Source organism: Balaenoptera acutorostrata, chromosome 4 (assembly GCF_949987535.1).
Source record: "Balaenoptera acutorostrata chromosome 4, mBalAcu1.1, whole genome shotgun sequence".
NCBI classification, from domain to species: Eukaryota; Metazoa; Chordata; class Mammalia; order Artiodactyla; family Balaenopteridae; genus Balaenoptera; species Balaenoptera acutorostrata.
Window position 1 is genome coordinate 70,830,338 of NC_080067.1, and position 20,311 is coordinate 70,850,648.

General features: G+C 47.0%; 1 protein-coding gene across 1 annotated transcript; it reads right to left on the reverse strand.

Annotated features, from left to right (window-relative positions):
- Positions 1 to 12,958: 12,958 nt before the first annotated feature.
- Positions 12,959 to 16,475, reverse strand: RTP2 (receptor transporter protein 2). The gene is made up of 2 exons (XM_007195232.2): positions 16,312 to 16,475; positions 12,959 to 13,466 (listed from the first exon to the last, which is right to left on the reverse strand). The coding sequence occupies exons 1-2, from the start codon at positions 16,473 to 16,475 to the stop codon at positions 12,959 to 12,961; spliced, it is 672 nt and encodes a 223-aa protein (XP_007195294.2).
- Positions 16,476 to 20,311: the final 3,836 nt, after the last annotated feature.

A 20,311-nucleotide genomic window follows, 5' to 3' on the forward strand; every position in this document is an offset into this window, starting at 1 on the left:
AGCACAGCTGCCTCTGCCCCGCACAAGGGCACGCAGGCAGGAAGTGGCAAGGTTGAGGGAGGCTGTTGATCAGTTTAGCCACTTTCCTCCTCCCCTGACTCAGGGCTGCCAGAGAAATCTCCTGGCTGAGCAGTCTGCAGCCAGATGCAAGGGCCTCGAGGGGGCATCTAGGCCTCTTTCATGTGCTGCTCTCCAACCGAGATATGATTTCCCACCTCCCTGTGAAATGTACATTTGGGTGTGACTACCTGCCAATATGAGGAGCAAAAACTCATTTTAGTAAGAGACAATAAAATCTATGAGTAATCAGGTGTTCAATATTAAGCAGTGCAGGGAAGCAGAAAGTAACTGCATTTGGAGTCCAGGCCTGGGCTCTAGTTCTGGTTCTGCCACAGTCCAGCTGGGGGCTTCCTCTCTGGGCCTTAGTTTCTTCAACTGCAAAATAGAAGGCTTGATAGGCAACCTTTGTGGTTCTCTCCAGCCCTGATCATCAACAAGCTTGAGTTTGAGAAAATAAAGGGGCAAACTAGAGCACACTGTGATGTTAAAATGCTGTTTCTCAAATTGAGAACTTTATATTGGAAAAGAACCTGGCTTTTATGTAATATGAGGGAGGAAGCCGGATGCAGCGGGTATTTCACAGGCCTATTAGAAGGAAAATTTGCTCTTGCATCTTGCTTCTGGTGCTGACCTGCCCTCCTCACCTGGACCTCAGTCTCTCCATCTGTAAAATTGATTCACTCAAATTCTTTCTACAAATAAGTACTGAGAATCTGCACTGCTTGAGAGGTTCATAATATAGTAGTGAACTAGATAGACAAAGTCCTAGTGAGAAAGACAAACAATAAACACATCAATTAATTAATTATGTTCAAGTTGCTAAGAATTAACACAAGGTATAAAGCATGATGACTAGGGGAAAACCCTCCTGAGGAGGAACCATTTGAACAGAGACCTGAATGAGGTGAGGGAGCTAGCCATGCAAATGTCTGAATAAAGATATTTCCTTGTCAGGTGGAAAGACAATCTGTTCAAAGGCCCTGAGGTAGAAGCATGCTTGGTACATTCAAACATCAGAAACAAGGCAAGGGAACTCGAACAGAGTGGGTGAATCAGAGAGGGCTGGGAGATGAGACCAGCAAGGCAGACAAGGGCCAGATCACATGGAGCCTTGAAGACCACAGTAAGAAAACCACTGGAGGATTTTGAGCAAGGGATTGACCTGATTTGATTTTTTTAAATCAATGCCTTCTGCTAAAGTGGAGAATTAACTGTAAGAGAGCAGCAGAGTCAGGAAGATAACTTAGGAGTCTAAGAACCATTTAAGAGAAAAGAGGAGCCAGGATGAAAGGGACACATTCTCCCTTAAATACCCAAGCTGGTTGGCTTGGCATAAAGGCATTTCATACCTCCAACCCGAGACTACTGTAGCCAACCCCCAAGGCCTGTTTCCATGGAAGGGAAGGTGGTTTGTGCTTGTTTGGGGGACCTTATTCCCCAGACTAGTTCAGGCAAGAGAAGGTGGTATTTGAGCAAGAGTGACAGCTATGAAGGAGCTGAGGACTGGTTAGGTTTGAAGTTTATTTTGAAGTACAGTTGACAAGACATGCTAATGGTTTGTTTGGATCTCAAGTTAAGGAAATGAGAAGAACAACTGGTAACAAGTGATCTAGACATTCCCTAAAATGCTTTCAAGTTCCACAAATTTCTGAGAGTGCAGGAAGTGGATTTCTGACAAAAACTTCTCTTGGACCTTTTGTAAGTGAAAAACCATTTTGCTTCCAAGCCAGAATAAAGTGAGAATTACAGGCAGTGGGGAAAAGCAACATGGTATAGTGTAAAAAGCCCTGGCCTGGATGTCTGAGGCCCTAGACTTAAGTCCTCAGTTTTCTCTTGCTTAAAATTGGCCTGATAATCCTTGCTTTTGCTATAATTATGATTTAAGAACCAGGTCAGACAGTGTAAGTGAAAGTGCTTGATTATCCATAAAACATGATAAAAAGATAAAGTCCTGTTTTTGTTGTTGCTGCCCAGAGGGAGGCAGCCAGCCAGCGCCAAGGGGTGATATTCAATGAGCCAGCTTCTGGAAGCTGGAGTGTCCTCAATGATACTCTGACCGAAATAGTCAGACTGCCCTTCTTCTGAGGACACTGTAGGGTATGATCTGAAGATCCAGGAAGATCTCTCACAGAAATGCAGCAGACTGGTGCTGAAATTCAACCCTTAGAATTAGTCTATGACTATTAGACTATTAGAAAATAGTCTCTTCTCTACATTTTCTTGGAGACGTAGCACATTAAAACTTGATAGTTATTAACACTTTAGTGTGAATATATATGCTGAATTGTCTTCTTGCTTATAGTTGCCTAAAGGACAGTTTTGACCTAAGTAAAGTTGGGAGATCACTTGGAGAAGAGGCAGATTTATTGGGATGTACTGCTGGGGATGGGGGCAGGCTATAGGGAGCACGCAGACCCCTCTTGCCCAAGGACAAGGGTGCTTAGGTGAGGATACACTAAGGACCTTTCCTTCTAGAGCAACCCTACCACCACGGAGCATGAGAATGAGAGCTTGCAATTCTCTCAGGGCTTCTGCTGAGCTGGATTTCAGCTGGAAGAGTGCCAGCTCATGCCCCTGGAGTTGCTGATGGTAGAGAAGCCAGACTTTCCTGCCAAATTGGCTTTCACCAACTTCCACAAAGCCTGGCCTAAAGTGATCGCTCTAGACAATGAAGGGTGAAGGGGGTCACTGAATGAAGCCCAGGGGTGAACTTTTTCCATGGGTGGGTGAGTGATGACAGCTCAGGCCTGGTCTCCTGCAGTAGTCTCCTCTCTGGTCTCTATCCCATCACTTTCCGGCTCAGAAGCTCTCAGTGACTCCCCAGTGCCAGCTAGTTCAAATGCAAACACATCAGCCCGGCGGTCACGTTTCCTCAGACCCTAACTGTCCTGTACAGTCTCGCTCTGTGTCACTCCTAACCTCTCCACCTTCCCATTCCCCCCCACCACCTGCTCTTCCCCGTACACACCATGCAGTTTCCCGCATCCACTTCTGTGTGCATGCTGTTCCCTCCACCTGGAATACCTTGGACCCATCTCTGACTGCTAACATCATACAGCTTACTTTACGTCAAGAGCTTCTCATTTAGAATTACTATGGCCCCCTCCTGTGTCCAAGGGTGTGTCTTTTGTGCCTCTAGTAGAGACCATTCTAGATCACTTCGCATTTCTGTTCCTTGAGAGTCTGTATGTCTCATCTATGAGCCTAGAGTTTCACTGAGAGCAGAAATCTTGTTTCTGTCATATTTGTATTTTCCTCAGAGGCCATAAAAATGTGAAGCATAGAGTAGTTGCTGAAAAATGTTGATTTAGTGGAAGACACATTCTTCTCCTTATATGTGAGGTCTCTGAGGATTCTGTAGGTAGAACGAACCTCAGGTGAACCTCAGGTAACTGAGGACTGTATCACTTGACCCCCAAGCCTAGGTAGCTGATACTTTCAGGAACACATATCCATTGATCCCTTAGTAATCTCTGAGCTTCAGCAAAGGAAAAAACCCTAAACACTGTTCTGTGTAATTGTTCCTATCTGCTAAAAAACTAACTGAAGCTGTCATATGAATATGCTAATATAGTCATTGGAAAGATAAGGGACTTCACTGGAAGGCCTAGGGAGGACACATCCACCAACCAATGAGGAACACGTATGTCCCTGGCACACAAAAGAAGAGAGTAGCACTGCTGACTCACCTCTGCATAGTTTCATGTTTGATCGTGTGTTAATATCAACCAAACAAGGGAATGGAGGCTTCAGGTTACATAGTTAGTGCAGAGCTGGGCTGATGTCAGATCCCTGTCTGCCACTCCAACATTTCCTCTCTCACCAGAGAGAAGCAAGGAGACTTTGCCCCTAATTATCCTCTCAGATTCCTTTCTCTTTGTGGGTCCATTGGACTCTCCAGAAGCATCCCACTTGCTGATCTATGGCTTCTGCTCAGAGCTCCCCAGTGAAATGAAATCGAGCTGTGCTCTGCCCAACTGTGCCACCCAGAGAACGTCTCCCAGTTCTCTTTACCTATTTTCCTCCTAAAAACAAGGTGTTAAGTCTCAGGTCTTGCACGAGCCTTCCCGGTGCAGTTGGCAGGAGAAGAGCTGTCTTGACCAACGGGGATTGAGGAATGAGGCCAGAGACCTAAGGCCCTGTTCCTGGAATAGTACACAACAGATGGCGAAATTCCTCTTCAGGGTGCTCCTGAGACCCGCCCCCCCCCACCTTGAAGCGGCATGATAGGGGCTATATAAACACAGAAGTGCCCCATGGAGTGAAGTATCCCTTTTACAGCTCCGATTTCCCACACTCAAACTATAATCTTAACCTAGACTGGTGGACCTTAACTCTGGCTTCACACCAGGATTGCCTGGGAAACATTTTAAAAGCATAGATGCCTGGGACCCAGCTGCAAAGATTCTGACATATAGGTCTATATATTTTAAGAACTGAATTATAGTCTGCTACTAGGATGGGCTCCACCTTTGTAGAAAATGATGAAGTCACAAACCACTGCCCACCACTGGTCTCCTCTCATCTGACTCTGCCCAGTTCCTTCTCCCTTTTACCATTCTCTTCTTTCCCACCTTTGACTTGGGGACCCCCAAGCACAATGGACTTGGCTTGGCCCTGTCAGGGCCAAAGCACCTGCTTCATTGGCTTTCCTGATACAATACCAACTGTTGAGGGCAGAGGCAGGACTGCGGCCGGAAGTGGACCCAACCACAGACCAGGACCTTCAAAAGCATCTAGTGCTTCCCCTGTGTTTACTCGTTGGAAAATTGAATTCACGAGAAAGGAAGGGTCTCTCTCAAACCCACATAACTAGTATTAGAGTCAGATCCTCTGATTCTCTTAGTTTTATGCTATTTCTGTGAAGTTTCTTGAATCCCTTCCACCCAAGTGGTTGAAATCATGTTGTAAGATTGGCAGTTCCTGCCCTGTTATCTATGTGTCTCCCCATCAGCCTGAAGCAAAACCTTATTCCCGGTCAAGAGTATGATCCTAGAGAGAAAGCTTTGGGGATTAATGTGTTGGGCCTTCATGCTTTGTGTCTCCATCCTTTTCTGGTTGTGCATTTCCTAATCCCATGAAACAACTGGACCTGCTCCTCAAGGCCACGGCTAAGCGTGGCTGCCTCAGCTCACCCGGAGGAAGCTGTTGTTAAACTGAGCTCTCCTGCCCTCTGCTGGCTCAACTGGTAGAAGACAAGTTCATCTAAAATTTTAGGGCGGGATTGTATTTGTTCCTTCATTTATTTCCCTCACCAACTTTTTTAAAGCACCCACTATGCAGAGAGAACTTGGTGCTAGGGTTGTAAAGAAGTACTCAGACAAAAACCTTTTCCTTCACACATTTGATTATTGAGCACGTTGTGCCAGACACTGTGTTGGAGATTCAGAGACGATCAAAACTCAATCCTTGGCTTTGAAAAGAAGTCACCGCAATCTAGGAAATTATACAGATTACTATCTGAGCCATAGAATCAAACAATTAGCACTAGAAGGAACTTCAGACACTTTTGTAACCTGTGTTATAAAGGCTTCCCAGGCTTCCGAAATTAGGTCCTGGGCTCCCTGCACACAGGCCACAGGCCCTGCAGAGGCAGGGGGAGGGGGTGTGTGGCAGGAATTCTACTTCATTGAACAGGATTCTGCAACAAAGTTTCATAGATACAAAGAGCTTGAAGGGGAAGCAAAGTTGGAAAACCGCATTTCTAATACAAACCATCCTCATATTTAACCTGAATACCCTCCAACCTCATGAACCTGTACTCATAATCAATGTCACATTTATAGCTGGTCTCAGAGTCACTGACCTAATCACCTTTTTGAACCCACATGGCAGTGAAATCTCACTCCCTTTGCAAGGTGCTTCCAAGAAGGTCTCACATGTGAGGGCTCCCTTGCCCCCAGGTCATCGCCAGTGTTGAGAAACTGGGAATGTGACCTTATCTGAAAAAAAAAAAAGGTCTTTGCAGATATAATCAGTTCAGTATGTCAAGATGAGATCATCCTGGATTATCTGCATGGGGCTCAAATCCAAAGACAATAATACTTATTATTAAAAAATAATTATTTAAAGATCAACTAATATGCATCTAAATCTATCTCAGTTATTTACTTATAACTATCTTGTTCTAGTGAATATTCAAATTAGTTTACAGGAGTAGATTTTTAAAATGCAAATTAGCAACTAGTAATTTGAGGTTCAAGATGGTGAACTCAGCCTGTGCACCGACCTATTTTGCAAACTTTGCAAACTTTGCAAATTCCTCATTGGCATAATCAAATGCAAAGTAGGGAGAGAATAGGGTTTTACTTCAGGCTGATGGGGAGATACATGAAAACAGTCTAAAGAATCAGAGTAAATGCCTCTCTCTCTCCTATGGACAAAGTTACTACAAGAAACAATAAAACAAACAAACAAACAAACAAGCAAAACCTTAGAAACTCTCCAGCTTATATTCTCTACAAGACTTGTGAGGTTATTGCATCAATTTTTTTATATATTACATTAGGCAATGTAAAAGGAAAGAAACATTAGGCTGATAACGGATTTTTTTCTACCTCAATAAATTCCAGAAGACATTGAAATAATGCCTACCAAGTTTTGAGAGAAAAAAAAATTGTTATGATAAAAAGTAATACTTGGCCAAACTACTTAGGGGGGATAAGAGCAAAAAAAGGCCATTCTCAGATAGTCAGACCAGTCACATACTCTGTCTCTCTCTCTCTGAAAATATTACTCACAAAAGTGAGAAAGGAAGAGAATAAATCAAAATAAAGAACTCAAAAGTGGAGTTGGCTGGTATAAAGATGGTGAGGAGAAGTAAACCTATATGATTTAAGAGTTGATTCTTCAATTAATATCATGAAACATAACGCATTTGTCTAATATAATTCTTGAAAGAGAATGTATGAGCTATCAAGTATTATATTAATTTAGTTATAAAATACTAGATTATTCTAACAAAACTGGAAATCCAAGTTGACAGGAAAGAAGGTATGTGAAATTCTTCCCCATCTACCAAAAGAATTAATAACTTGTGAAACTTTCTTGAAATAGATATAAGAATGTGAATGAAAACGTATTTTCTAAAGATGCAAAGATAACCAGTATTAGAATAGACATTTGTTGTATAACTTTCTATGGGAAAATGATTTTTAAAAGTCTAACAATACTGTGAAATAAGTTTTTAAAGAACTAAGAAGCATTAAAACAGATATAATTTTTATATGTGATGCTTTCCTCCCTAATTTCTAAATCAACTGCAAATATATTTTATTTCATTTTTATCCTAAGATTTAGAAACACCCATTTTAAATTTAAACACACGTGTCACTGAACAAAGTTGGATTTTTTGACTCATTGCAAAGAGGGAGGATGCCCTTGGGAACCATGAAGTATCTCAGTAAGAGGGTTTAGAACAGGCACACTCTAGCACTGGGGCATGTGTCAGGTGAGGGAAGGTTGTAAGTGACTTTGCTCTGGATTGGATGCTGTCAGAAAGTGGAGAATATTTTATGATTGGAAATCTTAATGATTCTTATCTAGAAGGTGAGAAGACAGAGAGGAAGCAAGCTAAAGCTGTGACTGGTAAGGTAGCAGCCCCTCATAGTGGCCAGAATAGGGGGTTGTAAGTCGTTTTTGTGCTTTGGACCATGTTTGTGTTCTTATCTGTATTCAGATGTGACTACGGAGTGGTCTTAGGCTTGCCTTGATCTAGTATCATCCCAGAGTGGTCTGGTCTGAGGTTGCTGCTCAGTGGAGTTATGTTCAACAGGAGAGCACCATGACCTAGCTGGGAGTGCCAGGCCGGCTCTCAAGGCTGCTTTTCTCTTTCTCATCTTTTATATAAACACTTTGATATATGAACACACACACACATAAGCATACACAATCAAAAGTTTTATATATTTTATTTTATTAGGGACATTTATTCTTGTTTAAAGAACTATGATATGTATATAATGAATGTGGATATACACATATTTAAATCATAAGAAAGTAATTCACTTTTATTGTAGAAATAAACAAAAAGGAATAAAAAAGCAAAACGGAAAATCAGCGGTACTCTAATTGTTCTCAACCGAATTCAGCATACGTGAACAATTAGGACCAGAAACAAATTGTCTACTTTCACTAATTATTCAATTAGTTAATTGACTGGATTTTCATCATTGAATAAACAAATCTTTCTGTGGTGTTTGACCACAGTTGTTAGTTTTGGGACTTGCAGCCCAAATTCTCCTTACCCACAGCACGCCTGAAGAGCTCATTCATTGCTATACCTAAAGATGAGAACTGAGACTATTCTAGCCCCTTGAGTGTGAAAGAAAGATGGATGGAGAAACACCAGAAAGAGGGGGAAACTGAATGCTTCCTTTAATACATACATAGTGCCTAGTATAAGTATGTAGGCATTCAAATGTTTGTAGAAGACACAAGGGTAGGATTGCTGTTCAGCACTACCTTTTTTTTTTTTTTTTTGCTTTTAAAGACAAATTCTAAAAATGATAATAAAATGTTTCTCATGCTCCCTCCTCACTCCTTAGTTGAGCCAAAAGAGCTGTCTTTACCTAAGTCCAGCCCACCTTGCTTTTCTGCCCTCTTTCGCCGGTGCTGCCAGATTCCTCTTGGGCTCCATCCTGCTCTCTTCTGGTACTTGGTTGTTTACTCTTCCTGAGCATGAAATAAGCTCTGTCTCTGTGTCTTCCTTTCTCTTCTCTCAGCCCGGGATGCCCTTGGCTCCCTATCAGCCCCATCCTTGACCCCCTGACCGTTTCTACAAAACATACCCCTGCATGACTGGTTTAAGAAACCATCTCTGACCCCTCATCTCCAGCTATGACAAAGTTGTTCCCTTTCCTAGCACTGACTAGCACACATTGTGAGCCCTCCAAGTCAGGGATTATGTCTAATTATCTTTGTGATCCTAGAACTTAGGACAGACCAGGAATAAAATAGACCAGAGTATATAGATGTTGACTTTTGGATGAAAGTGGAAGGATAACCGCTGTATAACCATAGGATATACTCCATGCAGTTTTTCCTGAATTGGTAATGGGTTTATATTGACTCACTCCACTGTATTGTTGGACTGGTACCCAGATATCCTGAGTCTCAGCACAAACTCCTTTCCCTGCATCACTGTCCTCTTCATCAGGTACTCTGCAAGCACCTGCCAACCAGCAATCAGCACAAGCCATATACACTTACTCAGCGGTGTAAAATCAGCACAAAGACACACACAAGGGTTATAGGGCACTGCCTTCTTGTAATACCTATAACACAGATGCAGTTACAGGATATGCACAGAAACAAAAGAATAAGAATAGTAACAAAGGGCCTCTCTTGACAGGTCACCTAGGCCTCATGAGAGACGAGGAACAAATATTCACTCCACATCACAGCGACAAACGTCCACGTCCACAGGGTTAATCTCACACCAAGTATCGGCAAAAGTTCTCTCCTAAACCTCTTGTCAGCCATGCTGGCAGAAAATTTTTGCACATCTTTCAGACATTTCTGTTTCCAGGTTTCTAGAAGTCCAGTTTCCCTCCCTGTCTTCAGATGCTGGCCTGAAGTCCAGCTGTCATCCAGATGTTAGTGGGTGCCTCTGCCCTCTGGCAAAGTGTTTCTTGAGTCCTTCTCAATAAATGGTATGTATTGTTAGTATCTGGAAATGAGGTGTGCCCGGCTAATGAGACTAAGTTTTATCCACTAGCAGGAAAGAGCACAAGCAGGGGAGAAAGCCGATCATATCCGATTATTAGAAAATCACCCCAGGATAGTGGTAGTGTGGAGGGTGGGCTGTAGCAGGGGAGGCTACAGGCATGACAATAATGAAGGAGGCTGCAGAGGCAAGGGACACAAATGATGAGTTTGGGCAGCAGTAAATGGGAAGGAAAGAAAGAAGATCAACCTCAGAGGTATTTGGGGAGAGCATTCAACAGGGCATGGTGACCGATTCGTTCGGGATAGGGTAGGGTGGTGGGAGAGGTCAGGAGATACCTCCCAGATTTCTGAAGTAAGAGGAGCAAACTGGATGGCAAAATGATAAGATCAGCTCTGGTCATGCTGAGGGATCTCCCAGCGGACAGGTCAATTGGTCTGTGGGTCTGGAGTTCAGTAGAAATACTTAGAGGAGCTATAAGGACCGGGAGTTCATATGCAGTAGAAACCTAAGTCATGGCGGGTGTATGTAACAGAGAGCAAACCAGCAAGGTGAGAGAATCTCAGGGAACACCAGCACGTAAGGGATGCTGAGAGAAAGAATATCATCACAGCAGAGAGGAAACAGACGTGGGAGACCAAGGAGCGAATGCTCCCTCCCTGACTCGGAATCTTCCAGGAGGGAGTGCAAAAGGCAGCAGCGAGACCAGGTGAGATAGAGATGATTTGGCAATGGGGTGCGGGGTGACAGTTTTACGGCCATGGAAATAAGACTTCCACGAATTAAGGAGTAAATAAGAAGTAGAGATAGATATAATCTACTCTTTGAGAAACTGGGCTTTGAAGGAATTAAAAAATACCTGGCAATAGTCAAAAGGGAAGTGAAGACAGTGAGGGGGTCATTGGAGTTAAATACGAAGAAGACACAGGTATATTTATATACTGAATAGAAGTGGCTGCGGAAGGAGAAGATGTTCATCTTCCGGAATTTTTCTCAGATCTCATCTCATTTCACCTACTCTACCCCCCTCACCCCCACTCTATTTTCAGTGGCTCTTCATCCCTCAACCCCCAGGCCCACCGCAGAGGCCTCACCTTTGCTGACCCACCTGAGGCCTGACTCTCCCCCGACACAATCTGAGCAGTCGACCCCTAACCTTATACCCCACAGTTTCAGTAAGAGGTGCTGCTGGTGCTGCTTCATCAAGCTGGGAGCAGTTGGAGACCTCTGGAAACCTCATGATACCTGGCCTGCTGACATTCCTCTTCCCAGAAGCCACCATATGTCTGCAGTTGAACAACACTCTGTGAGGCACATGCTCTACACAGGCCCAGCTGAGTATCCTGTGTAGCTGGCAGAGGTGAACACAACCCCACATGCCCACTGGTTTGCAAACACACCAGCCTGATGCTCTTCCTGTACCTCTACTGCACCCAGTCGAAGAAAGGTAGATTATTCCAGATTGCCTAGCTCTCGGTCCCTAGAGGAATCCGGACAAGTCACCAGAAGCTCCCTGCCAAAGCCAGAGAAGAGGAAAGCCAGCCTGCACATAAGCGGACAGGCGGGACACAGTGTCCAAAGCAGTCCGTCTCTGGAAACACATCCAGACAAACACACCACCAGACAAACGCACCACCTTGAACTTCATCTTCAGTTTTCAGGTCCCACTTGGGGCAGAAACTCTACAGATGAGCTATAGAAAGGTGTGAATGTCAGAGAATAATTAGGGGTGTGAATGGGACAGTTTTTTTTCCTATTCCAGATAATAATAAGCACAGGGTCATCTGATGTCAGTCCATGAATCAAATTGCCCAAGTCACAGCTATGCCTGAGGGAACAGGCACAGCAAATACGTTCCCCCTCATGGGGCAGTCTCGTGGACTGGGCAAGGGGGAGGGGCTGGGAGACAGGTGCTGTCTCCACTGCGCATGCTTCCCCTTGGTCATCACACCCCCTGAATGGACACACACAGCCCCACTGTCACCTGGAGGATCCCAGATCTGCCTCATCTGCCCTTTCCCTCAGCATCCCCAGGATTTAGGACAGCTATAGAATCTTCTACAAGGTATTTTCATCTAGGAGGGCAATATCACACCTGATACTGCATCATGTGTAAGTAGTGGTGCCACAGATCACACATTTCTGCAGAGCACAGGAATATATTCTCCAGGCCCCAAACCAAGACACACACGCGCGCACACACACACACACACACACACAGCCATCCTCTTATGGTGAATTTCTACAGCTCTTCCTTCCCAGGAAGTAAATTTAGGCAACACTGGGACTCATAGATTCTAATCAACTGGCAGAGCACAGAGGTTACATATTTATTTGTGTATCTATACACCACCCCACCTGTCCCTGCCCCCAGAAGGCTTCAAGCTGCGCCTTTAAACCTGTACCCACCTCTTATTTTATGAGACAAAATACACTGAAGTGGGAATTTCAAGTTCTAGACCAGTGCTATTCAATAGAAATTTCTATGAATATGTTCTATATCTGCACAGTACAGTATGGTTACCAGTAGCCACTACTAGATATATGGCTTGATATATGGCTGGTACCACTGAGGAACTGAATTTTTCATTTTATTTTAATTAATTTAAATTTAGCCACACATGGCTAATGGCTAACATATTGGACAGTGCAGCTCTAAATAATTCCAGACAAACAGATTCTAACGCCAGAGTAAAAAATGAAGCTTTTCAGAATGGTGGGAGCTGGCTCTCAAGGAGAGGGACGGGTCAAGATGCACTGAGTATTGATTGAAGATGCTTTGGGGGGGCCACTGCCCGCCCCAAGGGGAACCATGGTAGGACGCTCAGAAGCAGCTGAAGATGAGCTTGAGAATCAGGGGTCCTAATGGGGTCCTAATGGGGTCCTAACGGGGTATGGGATACGGAAATGCAGCAAAAGGAGGTGTAGAGATGGAGGTGGAGGAGGTGGAGGGAAGAGATACCTCCCTGTGAGATAACTACTAACACCAAACCTGGAGAGTTCTAAATCCACCTTAGACCCTCTCCCCGTGCCCCCATCACTGTAAATTTTAATGGAAGGATCATTAAATATCTCCTAGAGCAACTCACATTCTGCAGAGTAATAAAGTGAGGTCCAAAGAGGTAACTGGGCTGTCCAGCGTTATATATTGAATCTGTAGCAGAATCAGGACCAGAACCGCATCCCCACTCTCACCCCCACGCACCCTCCTCCCACCCTCAACCAGCTCCACTAAAGGAAGGTCGAGCTTCGGAAGGAGAACTGCAGGTAGACAATGAGCAGGCAGAGTGAGGCCCAGAAGAGGCCCCAGCGAAGGGAGAAGAAGTTGTAGCCCGATGCCTCCTGGGCCCGTGGCTTGGAGGCACCGGAGAAGGTCGCCTCCTCCTCCAGCAGCTTCTCGCTGGGCTTCCAGTGCACGATGCCCTCCTGGCAGGCCTCGCAGAACTCGCCGCGGTGCCGCCGGTTGTCTTGGCGGCTGGCCACGTGGATGCGGTACTGGCCGCCGCACTCCCCGTAGCACTGCTCGCGCAGGCTGGTGATGAGGTTGTCCACCAGGCTCTCGATGTTCTCCTCCAGCATGCTCCACTCGTCCGGCCGCGCCGCGCCGCACTCGTAGCACAGCTGCTTGAAGACGCGCATGCGCACCGAGCCCACCCGCTGGGCGCGGTCCAGGTGCATGTGGAAGAGGATGACCACATGGGGCGACTGCCAGGTGTGCCAGCACCAGGAGCAGTGGAACCTGCGGGGAAGGGAGGCAGGGATGGAGAAGGTGGGCCTCCCTCCCAGCCACAGCCGGCCTGGAGGAGCCTGGAAAGGAGGAGCCCTGTGTGCCTATACGTGGAAGTTGAGGCGGAGTGTTTACCGCCCCCTGGGTACATTAGTGCCTGAGCCGGCATCTCCGCCTCCTCCTGGTGAGCTCCCCTCGGCCTGCAGCAGCATCCTCAGGAGCCAGACGCTGGAGTCATCTGGCTTCCAGCAGTGCTCTCCAGCCTGCCTCCTGCGGGCCCTCCCGTGGCCTTGGTCCCCCCAAGCCTAATGCACTCAGGGCATGGGTCTGGATGCTGCACGGGGTCACTCCCCCCAATCTGGGCCTTATTTCTCATCTGTGCAATGCAGGATAATTGTGTCCAGTAAGCATCCTTCTATCAGACCTCAGTCTGATAAGGGGGATGACCACACATCTCACTCATGCATCCTGTCCTGGGGCAAAGAGATGCCTCTAGCGGTCCCAAGCACAGATCACTAAGAATCCACCGGATGGACGGGGGGGTGGGTGGCGCACCAGCAGCGGGAGGACTACACAGTTTGGTCCCTGCACCTTCACAAAGAACACTCTCCTGTCCCTTGACAAATCATCCCTAGATCCCACTCCAGGCCCACAGAAGAGACTGGAAAGGTGTATCCTGGTCTGCATCCCCCTCCACACACATACACACACATACATTTCCATACACACAGGCCACTTTGTCTAACCTGGGCCCCTTCGAGTTCCAACCTCAGGAAACACGGAGGGAAGTGGCCTGGGATGCATATGGCCTAGGCTTCATCTCAGCCCCCACCCAGTGCTTGCACCCCTTCAATGGCAGAGAACTCATTACGTCCAGTGGCAGTTCCTTCCATCCCTGAGATAAAGCTCTTCCAGGCCCCTGTTACCAAGGCTTTACAGGCAGTCCAGGGTCCACTGGGTTGAGTCTGCCCTCACTGCTGACCCTCTATGGGATCCCTGTTGATGGCCCTGAAGGACCTCTGATGAGGAACTCAGTTCAGTCCAACAGACACCACCCAGCACCTACTGTATGCCAAGCACCACGCAGCGCAGCAGGGTGGAGATGAAGCCAAGCCTGGCCCTGAGCCCTGGGGCCCACAGACAACATAAGTGCAGCACAGTACCCAGTGCAGCCCAAGGCAGGATTGGCAGGCCAGAGCATCCTGATTGGTCCTGAGCCAGCAGGGGAGTGTCCCCCTCCATCCTGCCTCCCTGTGCTAGGCCAGAGCTGCAGGGCACCAGGGTTACAATGCTTACAGGTAGGGTGAGCCGCTGCACAGAATATGCACAAGGGTGATGCCTCTCTAGCCCTGCCTGAGGCCAGCTGGGAGCCACAGATCACCAGCCAGGATAGGCCCAGCTGATCCCTGAGGCAAGAGGGGCCACGAGCCTATGCAGCTCAGCCCCAAACCCCTGGACCCCTGCACCTGAGTCTGCAGCCCTTTGCACCCCTCCCACCAGCCAGCCCGGAGCTTCACGTCTTCAGTCCCCTCCTTCTGCACCTTTTTAAATCAAGCCAATCCAGAGGTGTTTCCCCTCCCTCAAGCCACACCTCAGATCTTAAATCTCAAAGCATCAGACCTAGTAGGAGGGGACCTTAGGATCATCTAGTCAAACTTTTATTTCACTGAGAGAAAGAGAGCCCTCTGCACACACAGCTAGTCAGAGACGGAGCCGAGACCCAGCCTGTAACAGGTGCCCAAAAGATGTCTCTTGAATGGATTTGAATTGAAATGAACCAACCAACATCTGCCTCTCTGACTTTTGTCCCAAAGGCAAGTTCACTCTAATATTTGCAGCTCTTGGGGCAGGAGTACAAGTGTAAGCTCCTCACCCATGGCCTGCCCCCTTCTGTTCCCACCCCCAGCACCACAAGGAGCTTAGCATGCAAGCATGTGTGAACAGCCCAGTCTGTGTGTCCACACCCCCAGGACACAGCCCCCCGTTGCCCTCCCCAGGAGCCTAGGGCTACTGTCTGTCCTTGATTCAATGGACCCAGGGAAGAGGCCCATACAGATCCTGGAGGTGAGCTTGAGGCATCTTGGGCAGGGAATTCTGAGGCCCCAACCCCAAGCCATGCTCTAGAAGAGGGAGAGGCATGTGGGTTTCAGATGGACGTCTTGACCTCAAGGACTCCTTGCTTTATGAGAGACATGCAGCTCCTATAATGTATGTGATGCTGGGCCCTAAGGACCTACCGAACTCTTGCCCAAAGCTTTTTGTCACAGACCCATATGTAAAAGAACTGGAAGGGACTTGATTGATCACCCAAGGCCAACTCTCTGGTTTTGCAAAAGTGAAAACTGAGACCACGCAGGGAAAAGGACTTGCCCAGGTTCACAGTTAGTTAGCTGCAGAGCCAGTTTCTAGAACATGGCAGGTGGACAATAAGTGTTTTTTGTATTCAAATCTAATCGCACTGAGTTGACTGAACAGACCTAGGACCAGAGCTAAGGCTTTCCCCAGTAGACCTCATGGCCTCCTCCGCTCAGTTCCTACCAATCTTTAACAAATTATGAAAATATGAAAACATTTAAAATATCAGAGATTGCAGAGGCATTGAAGAATTACAGCTCTTTATTTACCCTGGAAAACCCAGACCCAGAGACAGAATACAATTTGCCAGGAGCATCCAGGAGTCAGTGGTACAGCTGGGATTAGAACCAAGGCCAGTTCGACTCACCTGGCAGCTCCTTCTCTGCCCCCTAGCCTGAGTTGACCCCAGCATGGGGCTCCACGTATCTCTGCCTCCCCTTGGAAGGAGCCCCCAGGGCTGTGCCGCAGGGCTCTCCACAGCCCGCCACATCCTTCCTCTTACCTGCCCGAGGCGTGCTGCTCCAGGTACTGCTTCCAGCCGGGGGCCAGCTCACTGGGCTTGAGGTTGGGGTCTATGATGAGCTCCCAGCTGTCGGCCGGCTTGGCCACCTCCATCTTCTCATAGAAGACTTTCTTCCACTCGCAAGTGGTCAGGCTGGTACACATGGTCCTGCTGGCAGGGCTGGAAGTTTGAGCTCAACCTGAGTGAGAACACAGAAGATGGCCAGGTAGGTGGAGAGCAGTGCAGTCCGTGAGGTCTGAAAATCCTCCTTGACAGGACCAGAAGGAAACAGGACTGAGCAACTTCCTTTGTCACCCTGGAACCTGTTACCTTGGCAGCTGGAGCTGGGGCTGGGGAGGAGGGAAGTCCCAAAGGAGCGTTCCAGGGCCCCGAGCTAGGCTGGGGAAGCAGGGCTGGGCAGTGACATAAGCGCAGCAAGCAGGGCACGCTGACCCAGGCCTCCAGGAGTCTCCAGGAGGCTAGGACAATTCGCTTCACCCCTACTGTTTTTCCAGGCATTCTCCACTTCATGTGCTGTGGTGACTGTGACACCCTAGGGGACCAAGGAGAAACAAGGGATGGGGAAATGCAGAGCCTACAGTTCCCATGCCCCCTGATGTGCTGGGACCATCATTTACTGTGTGCCAAGCACTAGCTGCTTGACCTGTGTGCTGGCCAAGGAGGGGATTATTCTCTCCTTCATCCAGATCAGGAAGCTGAGGTTTACACACCTCTAAGTGGTTCATCCATGATTCAGATTCAGGCCTTCCAAACCTAAACTCATATGTTCATTTACTGCAGTACTATCGCGCTCCTGACACATAAGGATTGAGAGAGAAGTAACATGCGGTTCCTTTGCTTGGGGAGCTCGCAGACCAGTTGGCGAGATAGACTATAACTTCATGTGCTGTGAGAAGCACAGTAATAACGATGTAGATTCATAAAGTCCTAGAACTGTTAGAGCTCCTGTTTGGTTCCTGGTCCCAGGCAGCTGCTGGGGAAGCAAGCTGGTGCTGTGCTGACGGCCGCTGCCTCCTCCAGTGCTGCTCAAAGAGGCGGGCGATAGGGTGCCCACAGCTCCCTGATGCCCAGTTTAAATCCTTTAGGGACTAGAAGGGAACTTGGCTCCAAATTTGCATAATCCAGCTGAAGGCACAGTCCCTGGCGAGAGGCAGCCTCTGCAGGGAAAAGGCCAGGTGATTTGGCAGCTGCTCCCAGCTCTGCCCCGAGGTCTGTGCCATCCTCGGATCCAATCATTTCCCACAGTGGCGCTCAGTCTTCTCACCCACACAGGGGAGGCCATGCTAGGTAACATCTAAGGGCTCTCCTGGCTGTAATCATCTTACGGTTCTTCAACCTGGAAATCGGATCACAGAGTGAAGAGCATGCAGCATTAAAACAGGCTGCTGGGAAGCAGAAGGAAAGCTTTCAGTGTTGAGCTCCAGACTTGGTACTTGCCTCTGAGTGGTGTTCGCCTAGGGAGGGGCCAGGAGAAACACCACTGGAACCTTTCTTGGAAGGGGGAAGTGTCCTCCACTAGCCGTGTGCAGAAGACCTCAGAAAGGACAAAACTCTGTCTTAGAGCCCTTGACTGAGAGCGCTAGAAAGGCCATTTATTTATTTATTTTTAGCACTCAGACACAGCTTTGCTTTATTTATTTATTTTTTCCCCACACACGCACACTGTATTTTATTTTTACAAGAGATAAATAAACTGACACCAAGCATTGTAAATGGAGGCCATTTATTTTTAAAAATCCTCATCTCTTACCTGAAACCTCTTGACACTGAATTAAGACAGCTCAGGCCCACAAATGGGAAATTAGTTGGCCAAGGAAATTACTGGCCTTAGGACCGGGCTGCTCGCTCCTTGCTCACTCCCTCTCAGCAGTCAGCTACCAGCCAGGAGAGATAGGGGTTCGCGTGAGCTCAAAGGAACCGAACCAACTGAGGAGCTTATGGCCCAGTCAGGAGTGAATCTCTGGGAGACATTGTGTCATTGTTCCCAGAACAAATGACAATGAAGAAAAAAACAAAAAGATAGAGGGTGGAATTGTCAGGGTTTACCAGCTTGCTTTTACTCAAATGATGCAACCCCCTTAGGCCTAGAATCAGACTTAATTTGAGTGGGAGCCGTCTCAGCAGAGACCAATATGGCATCTTTCTGTACCACCGCCCTGTTTCCTCTCAAGAAGAAACGCTTGCTATACAGTCAGTGAGCACAATTACAACCTCACTTTTCTGCACATGGGTTGCTCCAGGAATCCCAGTGTAAGAGCTCACTAATGTAGAAATGTGCGTAGCTGTGACCCCATCACACACTGGCAGTTTCACTACACTTTGCTGCCATACTTTTTAATCTAGATAATACTCCCCAAAATAAAGGAATCTGTATTCCTTTATAAAATTAAATACTATGTGCCTGTATTCTGCAAACAAAATTAGCAAAGGGGTGGGGGACGAAAGAACCATTCCCCTTCTCCAATTTGGAAAGTGGGTTAATAAATACTTTTGTAAAATATTCATGATTTATATGTTACTTCTTAGAATAATAAGGAATGTCAATGGGGAACCTAAAAATAAAAGTAATGGAGAGTGAGGGAGGTGAACAGATACCCCTGGTGGCTTTTGAAAACTCTATGTACCCTTACCCCAGAGATTTCAATACATGGTCTTGAGGGGGATATACCCCCTCCACCCATTCTGGTTCTGGGAAGACCCCTGCCATTGACAGCCATTGTTACTGATGGGAATATGTTGTCCCACAGGCATCTTGGTGCCAAAAAAGAAAAAAAAAAAAAAAAAGAAGGTTGGGTAAAACTGAGATAGTGGTTCAGGATATTTCTTTACTTAGAAACAAATCCAGGGGAAATTCAAGCTGAGTCCTGTCTTCTCCTCTTTCTCCACAATTCAAGGAACCAAGGAAGGTGCTACGGGGCAAAGCAAAGGTCCCAGGGGGAATCTTTTCAGTAGCGGTTAGGATGGCCTTTCCATCCCCAAGACGCAGGGCTCAGAGGCAGCATGGTCCAAGCTCCACTCTGGGCGAGAGGTGACCTCTGAGTGTCAGGGCATTCACATGGTCAGACCAGCCCACAGCTCTCAAACAGTGTGTGCAGTGAAACACCCTCTGGGGAAGATTTCACGTCGCTCTGTTATCAGTTGGCAGCAGACAGGACAACAGCAGGCAGGCAAGATTCTATTCCTGCTGGTTTTCAAAAGTCCAGATTCTATGGCCCGTGCTTCCTAGGCAGCCCAAAGTCTGTATTAAGGGTGGCCATACCTACTGTCACTTTTTTTCAGGGTCTTTTTATGTTAGGCAGAGACTCGGTGAAGAATTGTCGCACTATTTACGGGAAGAACATAAATAAAAAGAGGGAGGTGGAAGCAGGGGGCGCTCTACACAAGGAAAAAAAAAAAAAAGGATGGGGTTTGAATAAGTGAGTTAGTGGTTCAGGAAGGAAGACTATAGAACTCTCTGCTGAAAAGAGACAGTCAGATTCAGAAGATCTGGAGATACTTTCAGCAGGTGCAGCCAGTGCTGACTTCTGTCCAGTAAGTAGAGGGCCTCCGTCAGAGTCCCCTAACTATACCGAGAACCTGTCAGTTTCTGATGAGCTCAGCACACACAAAGAACCATGACTCCTCTCTGGGACAGTCATGGCAGAGCAAAAAGGAAGCTTGGGAAAGCTTATGCTGGCTCTTAAAGCTCCCATTCTGAAATGACATTTTTCACTTCTCCTCACATTCCATTGGCCAGATCAAGTCATGTAGCCAAGGCTGCAATTGGGCAGGGAAATATATTTTGCCAAAGGAGGGAGGGGGGCACCTTAGGGAGTGGTACTGAGCACTTTGGACAACAATAAAATCCATCACAGCATCCACCTGAATGATGGGCACCCTCCTGGAACAATGGAGCTAAACAGATTTTATGGTGCAGTGTAGTCAGAAATGCTGAATTCTAATCTCTAACTTCTCTTAGACCTTCTCTGTGACCTCAGCA